The sequence below is a fragment of the Choloepus didactylus genome, chromosome 13, assembly GCF_015220235.1.
Source record: "Choloepus didactylus isolate mChoDid1 chromosome 13, mChoDid1.pri, whole genome shotgun sequence".
Classification (NCBI taxonomy): domain Eukaryota; kingdom Metazoa; phylum Chordata; class Mammalia; order Pilosa; family Megalonychidae; genus Choloepus; species Choloepus didactylus.
Genome location: NC_051319.1, coordinates 55,745,352 through 55,765,705, shown reverse-complemented (window position 1 = coordinate 55,765,705; position 20,354 = coordinate 55,745,352). Strand labels below are relative to the sequence as shown.

Below are 20,354 nucleotides of genomic sequence, written 5' to 3'. Positions count from 1 at the left end.
CCAGGAAACCAGCCACTCTAAAAGAACGCCAGAAGACAGGGAGAGCGAGCGCGCGCGAGAAAGCGCGCGAGATTTCGGCTGTCTGTCTCTCTGTCTGTCTCGCGCTCTCTCTCTCTCTCTCTCTCTCCTCTCTCTCTCCTCTCTCTCTCTCTCTCTCTCTTGACCTCGGGTCATCGCAGCGCGGCCCCGCCCCCACACGTCGTCCTCACTCCGCCCCCCGTGCCCTGCCTCCCTGTCGCGTCGCACGCAGGCGCGCCCTCTGCAGACCTCGCGGACCCAGGCTTGTCCGGCCCCCGGCCGCAGCCTATTACACCATCCGCGGCGGCAGCCGCTGCAACTCCTGAAGCCTGACCAGACTGGGAGGGCGGGAGGCAGCTCGGCGTGGCGGGGCGGGGCGAGCGGCGCGGCCGGATTCATTCCTGTGGGGCGCGGGGTATGGAGGAGCTGTGCGGCCGCAGGCGGAGCAAGGCGGCCCGGGCGGCGGCGAGGACAACGGTTTCCATTTGAAGGGGGCGGCCCGAGCTCGAACGGCCAGCGGAGGCGGGGAGACTAGCCCCCGGGCAGGTATTAGTGGCGGCGACCTGCTTGGGCCCGGCTCACGGCCTGAGGCGCCCGCCAGGAGGTCCGGGCGGGAAGGACCAACGTCCCCGGGAGCGGGAGGCGGCCAGTGGGCTAGAAGCCATAGGCTTGTCGGCCGGTCCAGGGAGTCGTAGCCTATCGGGGAGTTTAGGGAAGGACTCCCCGTGTCTGGAGAAGGTAGAGGTGAAGGTTACGTATGGGCGACTGTGGTTTGGGGGACTCGGCGATCCCTTGGTGGGGGTGGGGCAAAGTGGGGCGGCCGAAGTTAATGTCTAGAAGGCAGCCGGATTTCCTGAGATCCTCGAGTCGTTTTAAAGGAAAAAGAAGCTTTCTGTTGAGGGTTTTGGCGTTAGCTGGCTGAGGTTTGATGTCCGGCCTTTTTGTTCCTTCTCTAAACCCATCCTGACCACAATGAGGCCTTCCAGCCTCGCGCCCATGGCCCACTCTATTGCAGATGCGAGAAAGCGAAAACATTTCTTAGTCCGCGCCTCGTGCCTTTTTCGGTTGTACTTTCTGGGCGTGTGCAAAGCAAAACCAGAACTAAGCTTGGCTGGTTGGAGCTGGAGGCGAGAAAACCGGTTGCCTATAGCGTTTAAGTTTTCCTTAGACTGGGAAGAGGATGCCTCCCACCAAAACATTAGTGTATCTGTAATTCTCCCTTCCCACCTTTCGGGCGGGGAGTGGGGGTGGGCGTTATGGAGTAGTCCTTCAAGTATTGTTTTCTTTCGCACAGAAGTAAAAAATAAGAAAACCTAAATACTGTTTTTGCTTCAACCTATGGAAAATTCAAAACTGCTAATTCACTTTTTTTTCTCTTTGCTCTAGTTTGGTCATCTGGTTGTCAGATGTTAGAAGCAATAGGACAGAACACACTCACCGTGGTTATATATTCGTTTTGGGTGCAGTGATTAACATAGAACTTTGGTTTCTGTAACTTGCCTGTGTCGATAGAGTTAAGCTGGATCTTTGCTTTGAAAGATAAATAAAGCACAGCCTCTCAACTGGACGTAAATGGATCTAAAGACAGCAGTATTTAACGCAGCTCGGGATGGCAAACTCCGGCTTCTCACCAAGTTGTTGGCAAGCAAATCCAAAGAGGAGGTTTCCTCCTTGATCTCTGAAAAAACGAATGGGGCCACACCGCTCTTGATGGCAGCCAGATATGGGCACCTTGACATGGTGGAATTCCTCCTCGACCAGTGCAGTGCCTCCATAGAAGTCGGGGGTTCGGTGAATTTTGATGGCGAAACAATTGAGGGAGCTCCCCCTTTATGGGCGGCTTCTGCAGCAGGACATCTGAAGGTTGTCCAGTCTTTGTTAAATCATGGAGCATCTGTCAACAACACGACTTTAACCAATTCAACTCCTCTTCGAGCTGCCTGTTTTGATGGCCACCTGGAAATAGTGAAGTACCTCGTAGAACACAAAGCTGATTTGGAAGTCTCAAACCGACATGGGCATACGTGCTTGATGATTTCATGTTACAAAGGACATAAAGAGATTGCTCAGTATTTACTTGAAAAGGGGGCAGATGTTAATAGAAAAAGTGTTAAAGGTGAGTTTAGCTTTGTCATTTTTATTAAGTATTTACCACTTAAATACTGCTTATTATTATTATTGTAGGCAGTGATGGTAAGCCAACATTGACAGACCTTTTTGATTAGGTAACCCAGTATAAACTTGTTAAGTGTTTCTCTAATATTTGATAACATATTGAACACCTCTTTCCCTGTTTTAGCAGTATTTTCTCTTTCTTTTATTTGGAGTAGCTTCTAACTTCTGGGACATGGGTTCCCCAAAGTCACAGTGCATGTTAGTGGCAGTTGATCTGAGTTTTTAAGTTTGTATTAAAGCAGCTGGGAAATATATTTAGATATAGTAAATTTTTCTTCACTTTATTATTTTTTAGAACAACCTTGGAGTAGGAACTACTGTCTTAGTCATTGTCTGGTTTGTGGTAGGTAGGTATTTTATTTTTAGTTCTGTCAGGGAAGTCTAGGCCAAACTGATCTGGAAGGAATAATTTTAAATGGAAAAGGAAGAAAATCTTTTCCTTTTTCCAAATGTATTGTGTGGCCAATAGAAAATTATTTTATGTAGACCCTACTAAAGATAGGAGAGAGAAAACAGAATTTTTAAAACCGACTTCCGTAGGGAGAGTAAAACAAGGACTAGGTTAAACATGTGGATTTGTTGGCTAGCAACAATGTAAACACCTTTGTCTAGAAGAGCTCAGGTTTGCAATTGTGTAAAATTTTCATTCATTGATTATAATATACGTAAAGAAGTAAATGATAGGTTAGAATTTTTTAAACCCTTAAAATCAGCTGCTTTGACACCATAATTTTGACATTTGAAAACTTTTTTCCTTAAGTCGATGTAACAACAAAATAATTGACTGTCTAGTTTTAAAAAGCTGGTAAAATTTAAAAGTAGTATACATACCTGGTAAAGAATTGAAACCAATTATCTCGTTCCTATTGATGGACGTTTCGGTAACATCCCTTACTTTGCCAATGTGTGCTGCTGTGAAGATTCTTGAACAAAAGTGTGTCTTTGCACATGTGACAGAATAGCTGAAGTATACATACCTAGAAGTGGAATAGCTGAATCAGTGAGTATGCATTTATAATTGTGATAGTGTCCGATTGCCTTTCAGAGAGGTTAAACCACCCAGTTATGGGGCGCTATATGGTTACTGAATGTATTTACTGAAGATAGTGTGACCTTTTTTCAGAAAAGGTTTGTTATTATAAAAATGATACATGTTCATTGTGGTTTTCTGTAAATTTTTTTCAAAGGAAGTGTAAAAATTTCTCAATCCAGGCACTCAGAGATAATCTTCCAAAGATAATTTCTGAACTTGCCTACAGATAGATGTATGCAATTTTATTTTATATGCTGTTTTATATGTTTTTAACTTTATAAATGTTATCTTTAATGTCATTAATTATACCTCCTTAATTTCAGTGCTTTAACTGACCATGTTAATATTGGGAATGTTTTGAAATCATAACAAAAAGAAATAAGAGAAAGGGTTAAGAGGTATGGCTACTTGTTTAGGCTTGTTGGATTTTTTTGTTTGTTTGGGTTTTTTATTCATCAGCCTAATATAAGATTGTCCATAAACTGTCATATTTAAGCCAAATTGGGGTATGTTTTAAACTTTGATGTCATTGGAGATGGATACTGGTACTATTCCCATATGATTTTCAAAGCTGCTTTATATAATAGAGACACAGTGTAGGAGAAAACTATTCTATGAATAGCTCATATTTTTGTCAGCTTTTTTCTCTAAAATCTGTGAACAGTATTATCTTATAGCTTTGTATATATTCAAGGGTCTCTCTGCACCCTCTTTTGGCCATATGGTCTGCTTTTTTTAAATAATTTTTCCTATTATCAACATCTAATATTTAAATATTTAACATTTAAATATTTTAAAAAACAAATACATATCAGAAAACAGTTTCATACCAAAAATTGTTTTCAGATACCCAATCATACATAGTCATACATATATATATCACTTTATGTCTAGTACTTTTATCTTTTCATAGTGCCTTTTAATTTTGATAGTGATTCTTATTGAATGTTGGGGGTAAATTAAAGTAAACTTGTAACCCCACCCCCGCCCCTCTGGTCCCAAAGCTTCCATTCTTTGATGATTATTCTCATTGACTCTTAGGTTTCTTATTGCGCTACTGGGTAATAAAAAAGCAGGAACAGTTGGAAATGAGTCAGGGATACTGGAGAAAGATCTGATATGGCAGCAAGAAAGGATTTTTTTCCCACATTTTTAGCTTCATCCAAAAAGTGGAAAAGACTAATAAGACCAGGGATAAAATGGAGTGATTTCTTAGAAAATTTTAAGTCAGCCATTGGAAATAATTTTAAAGGAGGGAAATGTCAAAGATTTTTCTTGGTCTGCTTAAATATAAAATGCATGTCCATTCCATTACTTTTTATCAGGCAGTTGACATTTGAATATATTATTTAACCTCTTTACTTTTTAACAGGCTGTTGACATTTTGAACATGTTTTAACCTAGGTGGAATTCATTTATTAATTGAGAGAGCATTTTTTAGTCCCTCAGTGTGCCAGGCTGTTAGACTTAGGATATACAAAGATGAGTAAGACAAGATGTCTAGTCCTTGATTCCCTGCTCTTGAGGAGGTCATCGTTTGTTTAGAGAGACAGGTTGATAAGCAGATACTTAAACTACAATGTAGTAAATGCAACAGTAGTGCTTTCTTCTGTTAGATATTTGAAAATACCACCTCATTTCCTGAGGGGACAATGGGTTCCTTATTTTCCCATACCATTTAAAAAAGGAGAGAAAAACTTTGAGGTACTTAGTGTACTTCCCCAGTTTAACACTCAAAACAATTGATTTTTGAGACAAGAATTAATTCCTATTTAAAACTATAGACCCCAAACCAGAAGTGATTAGACAAGCCCCTCTGAAGGTATCACACTGATCTCTGGACTTCATAGTCTTCCTTGTCTTTAAATTAAAGGGTGCAGAAAGTTTGTTCCAGCTTTTGTCCTTTTTTTTTTTTGGACTTAGAATAGGATGTTGCAGATTTATAGTGAAATTATTTAAGCCTTAAATTCTGCTTTTACACCCACATTCTTCTGGGATTTGAGCAGCTGAAAGTACTTGACTCAGAGAACTACAGACCAATAAAACAGTTCTCTGAGTTGGGATTGGAAGAATGGCCCTAGCCGGCACTATCCCGCCCTACCCAGACCCCCAAGGATCAATCATTTTGATACCAAAGGTAATTAAGTAAATTAGTAAAAAGATGTTTATTGTGTACTTTCTGTAGGCAGGGCATTGTGTTGGACATTGGAGAGGCCATGAGAAGATATAGGATATCACATTTGTTAACTGCTAAAGAAATAGTATACACAACTGATGCTCTAGGATTTTAGAGGCAATGTACTGACATGAAATGCTTTATGGAGAAAGTGGAGCTTCACCTAGGCCTTGAAAGGATTGTTGGGGTTCATATCTGTAGAAGGGATTTGGTAGTTTTCCATGTTTAGGAAATGGCATAAGGGAAAACACATAGTAAGAAATGCTTGGAGGATCCAGAAGTTGGAAAGTGGGCATATTTGGAGTACAGGGCCCTCAGAGCTCGATTATAAAAGATATGAATTTCAGGCAAAGGAGTTTCATTTTATTATTCTGGAGTGGTGAACCAGTGAAAGTTTTCAAAGAAGAACTGGCATGTTTTAGAGAAACTAATTGCATTCCACTAAATTGTGAGCTGTTTGTGGCTAGAGACCTGATGTTTGAATCCTGTGCATTAGGAAGAAGTATCTCGCCCATAGTGGGCATTTGGTAAATGAGCTTGTTTAATGAATGTTGGATTTAAGAGAGGAAAGATGATAAATTCTTGATGACAAACATTATATTTTATAGTTTTTTTCTGTAGAGAAATATACATACACAAAGACTTAAAATATCAAAGTAAGACAGCATATATCAAAAAATGAGTTGTACGGGAGCAACACTGTAAGAATTCAGGAAAGGGAGAAGTCCAAGTAGACATCCTAACATTAAAAGAGGATGAGAGAGAGCTAGTTGAGGCCCTTTATTTACCTTTTTATTATGGAAATTTTCTAACGTGCGAAAGTGAAGGGAAGAATAAGTTGACCTACCATATACCTATCATCATACTTCAGCAATTATCCACATTTACTAAAGCTTTTTTTTTTTTTTAAAACATATTCCCCTCTCCCCTTTTTTCTGAAGTAGTTTAAAACAGACCCCAGACATTATATTATTTCTCTCCTATATAGTACAGGCACTTTAGGTTATTCCAGCCAAGGAAATGTTTTAAAAATTCCTGTTTTTCCCCTGCTATAAATGCAGAAGAATCTCAAATGAGAAAACTTCTCCTGTAAATTAAGAACTTTTGGTTTTAAGATAATGGTTTAAAATAGTGACTCTTGTCATGGTAGATAGGTTATTTCAGTGAATATACCAGTGGAGTGCTGGCAGCTGAAATTCTCATTCCCTTCTTGACTTGGAGAATTCCTTTTGGCTGTTGGTGACTTCAGCATGCCTACTTGCAGAGAAGAGTAAGAGGAGGAAGGGAGAGATTTAAAGTTTCATTCTACTCTATAACATATCTGTATTTATTTTGATTTAGTAATGTTTAAATAATTTACTAGTTAAATTAATTAACATTTTAATCCCAAATAATTAAATTCATTACTTTTAATTTCACATCAAGTTGCTTCTGAAAGTTGTCCCATGTTTGTTTGTTTATTTTTGCCCCTTGTATCCCCTGGCACACTTCTGTATCCTCCGGGAGTCTTGTTATCCTGGTTGGAGAAGCTAAGCTATAGATGTATGAATTGAATTCACTAGGGAAATGTGATTCCTCACTCACAGAATTGAACTGAAGTTGGTGAGACTGTGAGTGGATCCTGAACATTATTTATCTTTCAGTTGTTGGTGGCAGCCACATGAATTTAAGGCAGAAATTAAGTTTTACTTAATTGACGGGTACATGTAGTCCCTTGATGAATCCATCTTTATCAGATGTGTGTAGATTGGTTAAATGTGTTTGCTAAAAATAAATTTCAGAAAGCCCTTGATATTCTAGAAATTTATACTGTTGAGATATCAGGAATATATGTGATGGAAGAGTGGAGAGAGGCCCGGACAAAGCAGTCACATGGATGCAGATCTGACCAGAACTCTCTCTTCCTCAACCCTCTCCTCCCCCAAGAGAATGGCAGAGATTGAATAGGAAGTCTGTGAACTAGAATGGCCAGGAAAGGGAACTGTAATGAAGTCTCAATTATCATGTTGATGTTTTCAGTCTTTAAATGCACTTTTGACACAAAATTAGTAATTGTTAGTCGTGATCTCATAGCTAAGGTGCTCTGAGCCGTGAACATTCTGCTTAACATTAAGTCCCATTTCAAAGGCAGTTCCTCACACTTTGAGTCTTAAGAATGCTTTTTACCTCTGTGGGTATTAGGTATTCTTTAGCATTTAACTTTGTCATGAGTTCAAGGGACAGTATTGTTAAAGAAATCTATTTGCTCCTAACCTCAATGCCTTATGACATAATAGTTCCTGGCACAGTTTGTCTTTTCTCTATTCCTTCTCTCCCCTTCTCACTACACACCAATTAGTTATTCAAGGAATAGTTACTTAGAATCAGGATTATGTTTTAGTAGTATATCACCCCCATCCCCGTCCTTGCAAGTGGACCTCTTCCAGACTTGACTCATTCGCATATACAGGGTTGTGGAAGAATAGGTTGGTGTCAAGCGCAGTAGCTGAGGAGGAGAGATGAGAATTGTTTTTATGCATTTCCAGAATAAAAAAATGAAAGATCCTTTAATTGCTGCTTCTATCAGTTAGAACTTACACTTTTACTAAAAAACATAAGTACTTTGTTTTAGTTGGATTTTTAAAAAGCTTTATTGAGATATAATTTGCATGCCATGTAATTCACCCATTTAAAGTGTACAATTCAGTGACTTTTAATATATTCACAGAATTGACCAACCATAACCACAGTAAATTTTGGAACACTTTTGTCACCCCAGAAGGAATGCCTGTACCCATTAACAGTTACTCCCATCCCCTGTGTCCGCAACCACAATAGTCTTAGGCAGTCCCTAATTTACTTTGTCTCTATCAATTTGCCTATTTTGGACATGACATTAAATATAATCTTACAATATGTGGTCTTTTGTGACTTCCTTCTTTCACTTAGCATAATATTTTCATGCTCCATGTTGGAGCATGTATCAGTCCCTCATTTCTTTTTATTGCTGAGTAATACTCCATTGTATAGATATACCACATTTTATTTATCTGTTCTTCAGTTGATGGACATTGGGATTGTTTTCACGTTTGGCTGTTTTGAACAATACTGCTATGAATATTTGTGTACAAGTTCTTCTGTGGGCCTGTTTTCATTTCTCTGGGTGTATACCTGGGAGTGGAATTGCTGGATAGTATGGTAACTATGTTTAACCTTTTGAGGAACTGTCAGATGTTTTTCAAAGTGACTGCACCATTTTATATTCCTATCAGCATAGTATAAGTGTCCAATTTTTCCATACCTACACTTTTCATTTTTTTTGATTATAGCTGACTTAGTGGGTGTGAATGGTAATCTCATTGTGGTTTTGATTTGCATTTCTCTAATGGCTCATGATGCTGCATTCTTTTCAAGTGCTTATTGGCCATTTGCGTATCTTTGGGGAAGTGTCTACTCAGATCCTTTGCAAATTTTTAAATTGGGTTATTTATCTTTTTATTACTGAGTTGTTAGTATTCTTTATATATTCTGTGTACAAGTCCCTTATCAGAGATATGATTTGCAAATATTTTCTCATATTTTGTGGGCTAGTTTTTCACTGTTTTGATGGTATTGTTTGCAGCAATTCAGATTTTGTTTTAAAAACTGACTTAAAAAATATTGACTGTGAACACATATAATATTTGATTAAACAAGAAAATTGTTAGGAACAGACTGCAGGGTTTACTTCACTACTTAGACAGGAACTTTTCCAAGGATCAAACTGGGTCATCTACTTTGGCACATAATGTTAAATTAGAGTAAATAGGAATGATGAAATTTCATTTTTCTATGGTGTAAAGCAGGGTTGTGACCTAGCCTTCCTTTTACACTTAACATTCATATGACTTGATATAGCTGTTAGCTGTATTAGCTATATGAGAAACATCTACATAACAAATAAGATTCCTCCTCTATTTCCTTGCTACTCAGTTTCTGCTGTGTGGACCAGCAGCATAGGTATCACACTCTGGACCCAGTCCAGACCAACTGAATTAGAATCTGCATTTTACTATGATTCCCCCCAAGGTGATTTTTATACAGCTTGAGAAGCCCTGCTTTATACAGTTTTATACAGTTTGAGAAGCACATACTCAGAAAAAGCTTCAACTATGTGAGGACTTTACAAACAGTTGAATCTGTTGAAATTGTTATTGCTAGGAAAAAAAACAACTTGAATTACAATAGACATTTTGTATTTGTTAAATCTTTTGCAGCCCTTAAATGAGAATTTTTGTTTCATTGAAAAGATTGGTTAGTTCTTCTTACTCCTTGGGGGGTGTTTTAGCAACTGACTTAATCCTGATCTTGGTGAGTTTTCGTACTGTCACTCAAATTGAGATATTGATAAATACTGAGGTTCTTTTGTGATTTTTGTGGTTAGTAATAAACACCTGTCCGTATTTATCGTTCAGTCAAACCTGTCTCTGGTTTGGTTCCAGAGAACTCATAAGGCTCAAACAGTTCTTATCCAAAATACTGGAATAGTTTTATATTACTTACTTTGAGAAAAATATTGACCCCATTATTAGACACCAAAACTTTCACAGTTGTACATTAACTGCTATCAGAAGTTATAGGTTCCTTTAAAACTAACAGTAAAGAGATTGGTACTTCAGATAGTTCTTGAGGAATACTATCATGCTTTAATGCATCTGAGTACCTCCCATGGTTTGCTTCGCTTAATATACATCCCAGAAACATCTCAATGAATATGGCTACTTTCCTTTCTTCCAGATTTTCTTAGCACTATTTCTTTAAGTTATGTAAGTTGAAAATTAATGTATTTAGATAATACTATTTTAGCTTTCTGCTGAAATGCTTTAACTGAATTAAAAATTAATGTTAAGTCTTCAGCTCTTGTAAAAGATTTTTAAGAAATGTTCATTTTAAAAAACATGTCTTTTGAGAAATCGTAAAAACTTTCCATTATAAATTCATTGCAAGACAATATTTTGTTTTCTAAACGAACTTTTTTCCTAATCAGGTGTTGAGAATTCTATAATGCAATGTTTACCTTTTTTTCTTAGCTAAAGGTAAAGTCATTAAATTTCTATGCTAAATATCCTAGATTTCATCCAGGATGCCTGGTAGTATTTATATTTTGAACTTTGTGTTTTGATTTATTTTTCATTGTCTTTCTCATTCTGAGGCTACAAATATAAGTTATAATGAAGTGGAGACACAAAGTTGTGTGGAAGTATAATCATTGTATTATGGGAACATTTACCATAACCCTCCTGCACTGAATCGTACAGTACTTGGTATATATTGCTATACCTCAGTGAAGTTACCTAACAGAAATTACATGTGATATTTTTGATCTTTGGCATGTAACTTAGCATGGACTAGGCACAAGAACATAGTAACTTGAATTTTAAATTTGCTTGTTATAATCATTTTTTACAAGAAACTAAATTACATTTAATACTATTCTTTTGAATGAAGCAATTGGTAGAGCAAAAATTTACAATAAATATAATAGACACTATCACTCTATAAAGTACTTATACATAGTAAGTCAGACTAATTCCAGAAGCTGAACATAAATAGACATGCCACAAAAGAAAATAAAGTTTGTAAACAGACATGGGAAAAGACTCTACTTACGTAGGAATCAAGGTAATATAAATTGATATAGGAAAAAAAAAGTAATTCCAGTGCTAGAAAGGATACTATAAAAATGGAACTTTCTAGAATTTTTATGGTGCCTTTGTAAGTAAATTGAAGATGTCTGTCTGTTAGGCCATCACATATTTGAGATTCTAAGTTTGGCATTAATTTTTGTCTATTCAAGTATAATTTACATACAATAAATACATGCTTTTTAGTATACAGTTCTGAGTTTTGACAAATGTATACTGTAGTTTAACTACTACCACAATAAAGATAGAATAGTTTCATTACCCCCAAATTTCCCTCCTGCCCCTTTACAGTCAGCCCCTCTCTCAGCCCCAGCCCCTGGCAATCAATGGTTTATATGACATGCCCCTTCTTTGAACTTTCACCATAAAAGACATTAAGAATGATTACGGAGACCATGTAGTAACATAACATTACAAAATGCTCAAGATGTGGGTGAAAAGCGGGAAATAATTGTATATATACTAATTACAACTTTGTCAAAACCTACATATAAAGAGGTTTGGAGGATAACACGAAAATGATAGTTGCTTTAAACTTATGCTTTTGTTTTTTAAAAGCCTGTTTTCCAAACTATAAGTACCAGACTATAGTTAAAAAACATTTTTTTAGGGCATGAAGATATAGTGGCTATATACTCAAACTGTTATAGTTATTAAAAAGATCCCCTTCTTCTGAGATTTTACTTTTTGAACATATTCTGCCCTCTGAAGCTAAGGTTCAATCACTTTCTGTGATATCAAGTATTAATCTTTATCACTAATCTCCTTACTGTCTGGGATACAGAAGAAATATATACACTTTAGTAATAAATTGTTTAGCAAAGAAAACCTGTTTGTGAAGCAGCAACATAATACTTTTATATATTGTAAGATACCATATTATAATATTAGATGTTTTATGAGTAGTGCCAGGATATATGATATATTTATTCACCAGGCATTCTCAGAATGATAAATTGATACGGTATAATGAAGAATGTCTATGAGCAGCTAAAATTTCTGGTGAAACTTAAAGGACAAGAAGTTAAAAAAAAGAGAGGAAATTGTAGGAAAATCAAGAGCAGAGGCATGGAGATGGTTGGAAACAGGGCTGTTTCTGGTGCTGAAGGAGATGCTTAAGATGGAGTAATGTGAAACATAAATAGAATCTTTGTGTTTTTGTTTTTGCTTTTGTTTCATTTGGGCAGCAGGCCTGGCAGGGGTGAGAGTGGGGTGCCTCACCTGTACACTGGATGCTGACAGCAGTCTTAGCCTCCCACTTGTCCCCATTGTTGAGCAGTTTCTCCTTGGACAGCAGCTCCTCATGTGTCTCTGTGGAGAACTCATGGGGGCCCTCTACGATGGCGTCCACCAGGCAGGTCTCCTGGCAGAAGCCACCATAGATGAACTTGGTCTGTCAGTGTTGTAGTGGGTAGTCCAGCGGCTGCTGTTCACTCACAGCTCTGCCTCTGTGGTGATGGCCTGGGTGGGGAAGACGTCTTGCAGAGCTTGCAGGTGATGTAGTGCTCCTCCCCAGTCAGATACCGATGCAGGGCATCCCCCCCCCCCCCCCCCCCCCGTGAAGCCCAGGTTCACCGGGCCCTTTTCAAGTGGGTAGTTGATGGTGGCCGTCTCCCAGAACAAGTAGCTCAGGGTCATGCCCAGGCCTCGGATGAGCTTGTCCTGTGTATGGGAGGTATTATAATGCCTTTTGGGTTAGAGAAGGGGTCTGCAAAAAGTGGCTCAGGGATCAAATCCATCCCATACTGCATTTTTGTACTGCCTGAGGGCTAAGAATGGTTTATAAATTTTTTGACTGGTGACAAAAAAATCAAAAGAATAATATTTTGTGACACTTGAAAATTTTACTTTAAAGTCAAATTTCAGTGTCTGTAAATAAATATTTATTGAAAAACATCTGTGCCCATTCAACCTATTGTCTGTGGATATTTTTGCACTACATGGCAGAATTGAGTGGTTATGACAGAGACCTTATGGCCTGCAATGCCTAAAGTACTGTCTGGCCCTTTACAGAAGAGGTTTGCCAACCTCTAAGTTAAATTCAAAAGTGCAGCATTTATCTTGGAGATAGTGGGAAATGAAGCTGGAGAGGTAGGTTAGGAAACTATTTCTCAATCTTTTAAAATCTGTATCCCAAAGTGTATCTTCTTATGTATATTCCCACTAATCAAGATTAATATATACTTATCATAATGTACTTTCTAAAACTGTGAATTCCTTATTCATTTCCCTGTCTTCCTTGTACCTGCTCACAAATAGTGCTTAGAGAATCAATGCTTTAGAAAGCCAACTTAAAGATTTTAAACTTTTTCCTTAAGGAAAAAGTAATGTGGAAATTTTTTATATTTGGATTATAAAATGAATAGCATTTAAAATATGACCTCTGAAATGAGCAGTACACTGAAATGGCAATTGAGAGACATGGTTTATATTTTACTATTTCTGTTTTCTGTTTGTGGAATAAGTGTATTTTCTCTACCTTGCACAGTTATTAATATGAAATTAAAGGGGCAACATTTAATAAATAAAAGTTAGTAAAATAAAAAAAAATGTGATACCTTTTCCTTTTTCTTTAATTCCTGCTTTTTATTATTTCTACTGCCTCTGGATTTAATTTATTATTTTATCCCCGTAACTTCTTGAGAGGTTACCCTTGCAATTGTTCTGGTCTTTCTTCCTTTCTGATATGTACATTTAAGGCTGTACTTTACACTCACAGTGAGGGTACCAGCACAGTTTTAGCTGTATTTCACAAAATTTGATACTTAGGATTTTCACTGTCATTCAGTTAAAAATATTATTTTCTAGTTTCCATTGGGAAACCCAGTGTTGACCCACTGGCTATTTAGAAGTGGATTTTGAAATTTCAAATATATGGAGGCTTTTCATCTTTTTGGTTTGATATCTAACTTCATTGCATTGTAGACTTAGAACAGTAATTTCAGTCCTTTGACACTTTTGGAGACTTACTGTATGGCCCAGAATATGGCCAATATTTGTATATGCTCCATATGTCCTTGGAAAAAACTGGATTTGTACAGTGTTGAGCCTATTGTTCTTTTATATATGTCAGTTAAATCTAGTTTGTTAATTGTGTTCAAATCTTCTATGTCCTTACTGGTTTGTGTCTTCTTTTTATACTGGGAAAAGTGTGTTCAACTATACTACAATTGTGGATTTGTCTGATTTTTCCTTGTAGTTCTGTTGATTTTTGCTTTATGTATTTTGAACCTGTATTAGATGAAAACATTTAGAATTGTTATACTTTTGTGTTGTTTTGAATTTTATATCATTATAAAATGTTTCCGTTTATCTCTAGTAATGTACTTTGCGTTTATATCTACTTAGATACTGAATACCAGATACCATTGTACAGTTGATTTTTGCATATAAAGCATTATTTTTTTTTTCATCTTCCCATTTCTAATCTTTCTCTGGCCTTATATTTAAGGTGCATCTCTTTTAAGCAGCATTTATTTTTTCATTCGGATGGTTTTAGGTTTTAATGGGAACATTTAGATTACTTGCATTTAATGTAATTACTGATATATTTGAATTTTAGTCTCCCAGATAATTTTTCGATTATTGTCCTATGTATTTTGTGTTCCTTTCTCTCCTTATTAGTGGTTACACTAGATAGTACTACATGTATCTTTGACTTATCAAAATTAACATAAATTTCTAGTTTCACCCCTTTCTAGACAATGCAAAGATCTTACCCCCATTATTTTTATACTATTGGTATTTTACTTCTATATGTACTTTAAGCCCTATACAACATTATTACTGTTTTTAAAATCAATGTATTTTTAGATTTTCCCACAAATTGACCCGTTTGCTGATGTTTATGCCTGTATCTCAGTTCCTATGTAGGCTTATCTTCCTTCTACTTGAAGAATACCCTATAGAATTTAGGTCTGCTGGTAATAAATATCTTCGTTTTTTTCTTATTCTTTTCTTTCTCACCTGAAATGGTCCTTTATTTCACATTTGCTCTTTATATGGGTGTAAGATTCTAAGTTTGCAATTACTTTCCTTTAATGCTTTGAAGATATTCCATTGTCTTATGGTTTCCGTTATTCCTGGTGAGCAGTTTGCTGTCCATCTAATTGTTGCTCTTCTGTAGTAATTTCCACCCATTCTCTGTTTTTAAGATTTTTCGCTTTATCCCTGGTTTTTACCTATTTCACTGAGATGTGCCTCAGTATGATTTTCTTTTTATTTATTACTCTTAGCGTTTATAAAACTTCTTGAATTTGTAGTTTGGTATCTTTTGTGAGCTTAGGAAAATTCTCAGCTTGTGTCTCTTTAAATATTGCTTTTTCCCTATTTTCTTCTTTTAGAACTCCAATTATAAGTGTTCTTCTGACATAATACTCTATGTCTCTTACAGTCTCCTCTAATTTTCCGTCCTTTTTTGGCTCCATGTTTTTTTCTGTATGTCTGACCTATATTCTAGTTTACCAGTTTTATATTCAGTTGTGTATAATTTGCTTTTAAAGCCATGCTCAAGTTTTTCTTTTCTTATTGTGGTAACATATGTAAGATACAACATTTCCCATTTATCAACTTTCAAGTATACAGTTTAGTGGTGTTAATTGTATTCACAATGTTGTCCTACCATAACCACCATCCATTACCAAAACTTTTTCTTCACTCCAAATAGAAACTCTGTAGCCATTAAGCATTAACTCCCCATTCCCTACCCGTGCACTTTTTAATATCAGTTATTGTATTTGTCAGTTCTCGAATGTCCATTTGGTTCTTTTTTGTAGTTTTCAGTTTTCTGTAGAATTCTCAATTCATTATTATATCTGAATATATTAAGTACAATTAATATATTAAAGTATGTCTGATAACTGCACTATCTGGATCCCCTGTTGGGCTTTTGTATCAGGTTTTGTTTATCTTTGCTTTGTGTTATGTTTCCTTCTTTTCTCTCTGTCCATTGTTTTTTAATCAGATACTGAACATTTACATGAAAAATATAAGAAATCTTCTAAATAGCATTTATGTTTGCTTCTGGATTTTGATGACATATACTAGCAATCCTGAATTACTTTATTCAATATCAAGATGATTTTAAATTGGACTTCAGTCCCTGTGATGGCTGGTCTATTTGTGGTTCACCTTGACTCTTAGGATGTGGTACTTCAGAGCTCTAACCTAAGTTATGTGTTTGTATTTTACAATGTTCCCATCTTGGTAGACTCTGGACTCCAGTTTTCTCTACCAGATGTGCAAAGCATTCAAAAGCTGTGCTCGGTTTTTCAACCAAACTGACCCAAACCTTGGGTTTTACTCCTCTAGTTTACTTCTCCTGAGGATTGGTCCCTTGTTAACTCTGTACTGCAGTCAAGCAGATATTTTTTTAAATATTTTTTTCAGATTTTCTGGTTTTTATTGGAATGGTGGTCACATTAACTCTGCAATTATTGTATGTGAAAGTCTTATTTATTTTTAAATCCACCAATTCTTTTCAATTTTTGGGTGTATTCAAAATATAGATGTTTATTTTTTCAGTATACAAATTTATTTTATTAAAAAACTGGCTTTTGCTGCATTCTTAATCTCAATTTTGTGTTACTGTGAATAGAAGAATGCTATTTAAGCCTTCCCTTTCTCTTCTTATTTCTCTTAATAATGTCCCATTTTTGCATGGATAGTAGGAGTTCTCAACTCAAGATTCCTTCAAATCAATGTTGGTAATAGTGATGTTTAATTGAATTATTTTTAACAAATACATATGAATAGTTAGAAATTCTGGGCTCTATCAGTACTTCAGTACCTCACACAGTGCTAAAATATACTATCACACACTAATTCCAGTATATCCTATTGAAATACTGGAGATATCCTCTGTAGATACCAAGGACGCCTAAACAGGATAAACTTGGGGAGGGATCAAAGTCCTAATATGTAGGAACTTCCAGATTTATTTAGTTATAAAGTGGATTTGCTATATGAAGTGTTTCAGGTACAAACCACTTCTTAGTACACATGCTTTGTCAGTTCCCCAAGATACCCTGTATTTGGAGGTGACTCAGAATATAATTGTACTTAAGATTTATTACAGTGATGTCATAAAATACACAGCTACATTGTAAGGGGAAAAGTTGCAGTGTGGAGTCTGGAGGAATCCCATGCAGGCTTTCTTATGTTTTCTCTCATTCCCATGAGGAGTCACAACACACTCTTCCTCCATGAATGAAATGCATGTGTGATATTTCTGCCCAGGGAAGCCCATTAAAGAATAGGTGTCTAAGGTTTTTATTGGAGGCTGGTCATGTAAGTACCCTCTGCCTAGCAAGTATACCAAATTCCAGACTCCCAGAAGGAAAACATGCTCAGCATAAACGATATTCATACAGTTTAGATACAGTGAACCACCCTATTGTTTAGGGAATGTTTTGTATCTGTGTAGGGAACTGTTTACCAGACAGGTTCCCAAATGCCAGCCAAGAACCAGCCTTGCAAACAGGCCTGTCTAAGCATAGCATTCTCAGGCTCTGTTGACTCTCTTCTGCACACATGCCTAAAATGATCCCCCACTGAAATTTTCTAAATACATCATATGTAAACATCAAGAGTCTGCATTATAATTTCTGGTTTGATAATTAGCAAAATGTCTATCATTAAACTTAGGTGGCTGAAATATCTGGGTAATTATAATGTCTTAATGTGTTTTATACAGGCTTTTACTAATGCACCAATGCCTGTTGTCAGTTTTGATCCATCTGTGGGAAGAACAGGACAGTATTGGAACATTTAGTACATCTAAAAAGAATGTTAAAAAATGAAATTACAATGGGAAATAATCCATTATGAAAGAATACTTCATATGTTTTCTTTTAAAGTTCATATTGAACCACCCACACATTTTTTAGATTTCAGTAGATTTGTTTTTCTTACGGAAGCTTTTTGGAGAAAATACTTAGTTACCAAGAATTTTGGCTAAAGCAGCTGAAGTTCATTTGGCAATCAGAAATAATGGAAAAGCAATTTCTGATTATTATTAGAATCAAACTAGGTAATCTTAGATGTTATTGACTAGATCCCTTGATAAATGTGGAGCTGACCCAGAAAGTTAAGTGACTATTGGCAAAACTAATAGCTGGTTAAAATTTTATTCATCAGTGTTTTAGTCATAAAATTGCAGTTCTCCAATTAAAAACATGAATGACAAATACTGGGCAATTGTAGTTTAATTGTGAGTTTGATCTGGAGACTTTTGAATACATTTTCATACCTAATTTGGTCATTTCATCCATTCAACAAGTTTAACAAGTATTTCTTTAACCCTATGTGTCAGACACTGTTTTTTTTAGGTGCTGGTTATAAATTTTCTTTGTCAATAAATTAAAGTGTGTCTCACTTAAGGGTGACTTGAACCTGCCTGCTTTTCTTTAGGTTCTAAAGTATATACATATATTACTTTATATTCTGGTTTCTCGAAACATATTATTTATTTTCTTTCTTCTCCTTAAGGTAATACTGCTTTGCATGATTGCGCAGAATCTGGAAGTCTGGACATCATGAAGATGCTTCTTATGTATTGTGCCAAGATGGAAAAGGATGGCTATGGAATGACTCCCCTTCTTTCAGCAAGCGTGACGGGTCACACAAATATTGTGGATTTTCTGACACACCACGCACAAACCAGCAAGACAGAACGTATCAATGCTCTAGAGCTTCTGGGAGCTACATTTGTGGACAAAAAAAGAGATCTACTTGGGGCTTTGAAATACTGGAAAAAAGCAATGAACATGAGGTACAGTGATAGGACTAATATAATTAGCAAACCAGTACCACAGACATTAATAATGGCCTATGATTATGCCAAGGAGGTAAACAGTGCAGAAGAACTAGAAGGTCTTATTGCTGATCCTGATGAGATGAGAATGCAAGCACTGTTAATTAGAGAGCGTATTCTTGGTCCTTCTCATCCTGATACTTCTTACTATATTAGATATAGAGGTGCTGTCTATGCAGACTCTGGAAATTTCAAAAGATGCATCAATCTATGGAAATATGCTTTGGATATGCAGCAGAATAATTTGGACCCTCTAAGCCCAATGACTGCCAGCAGCTTGTTATCTTTTGCCGAACTGTTCTCGTTTATGCTACAGGATAGGGCTAAAGGCCTGCTGGGCACTACTATTACATTTGATGATCTTATGGGCATACTGTGCAAAAGTGTCCTTGAAATAGAGCGAGCTATCAAACAAACTCAGTGTCCAGCTGACCCATTACAATTAAATAAAGCTCTGTCCATCATTTTGCACTTAATTTGCTTGCTAGAAAAAGTTCCCTGTACTCTAGAACAGGACCATTTCAAAAAGCAGACTATATACAAGTTTCTTAAGCTCCATCCAAGGGGAAAGAATAACTTTAGCCCTCTTCACCTGGCTGTGGACAAGAATACTACATGTGTAGGGCGATACCCTGTTTGCAAATTTCCATCTCTGCAAGTTACGGCGATACTAATAGAATGTGGTGCTGATGTGAATGTCAGAGACTCCGATGACAACAGTCCCCTACATATCGCTGCTCTGAACAACCATCCTGACATCATGAATCTCCTTATTAAATCAGGTGCACATTTTGATGCCACAAACTTGCACAAACAAACGGCTAGTGACTTGCTGGATGAGAAGGAAATAGCTAAAAATTTGATCCAGCCCATAAATCATACCACATTGCAGTGTCTTGCTGCTCGTGTCATAGTGAATCATAGAATATATTATAAAGGGCATATCCCCAGAAAAGCTAGAGACTTTTGTTTCACTTCATAGATGATAATTTGACTGTATTTTAGCTCTGCTAAAGCACGACTTGGTAACAGTTGTTTCATAAATGAGCACTGTTGTGACAACACCAGCATTCATTTAGCTTGATATCATCGTGTTCTCATTGGCTAAAGCATTATAAGCATCAAATTTACAGGATTGGTTTCCCAGTATTTAATATCAATATGCCATATAATATACTGTTTGTGAATTACTGCAAAATTTAATGTCATATTTCATATCTCTAAAATTGTCTGCCAAAGGCTTATCCATTCTGGTTTGTTTGCTGTTTGGGTGTTTGAGATTGAGTTAACTCTTTTTCAGTGGTATCTTTATATCTACTGGTTAATGAATTTTATACAATTGGAGGTCTTTTTTTCCTGCTTTTTTGCCCCTCCAAGCTTCTCCCGTTTCCACTTTGTTTTTGATTAACGGTTTTTACTATCTTTTTTTTTTTTTTCCTCTTATGAAGCCTTGCTAGGTTGTACAAATTTTATAGA

The 20,354-nt window shown here is 36.6% G+C and overlaps 1 protein-coding gene and 1 pseudogene across 1 annotated transcript; one reads left to right on the top strand and one right to left on the bottom strand.

Annotated features, from left to right (window-relative positions):
* The first annotated feature begins 382 nt into the window (after positions 1-382).
* FEM1C (fem-1 homolog C) lies at positions 383-20,084 on the top strand. Its single transcript, XM_037801811.1, is given in 4 exon segments — positions 383-564; positions 1,405-2,134; positions 18,554-19,824; positions 19,826-20,084. Coding segments are annotated over 3 exon segments (1,854 nt in total). The 5' UTR covers positions 383-564; positions 1,405-1,590; the 3' UTR covers positions 19,865-20,084.
* On the bottom strand, positions 11,784-15,492 carry LOC119508368 (annotated as a pseudogene).
* Positions 20,085-20,354: the final 270 nt, after the last annotated feature.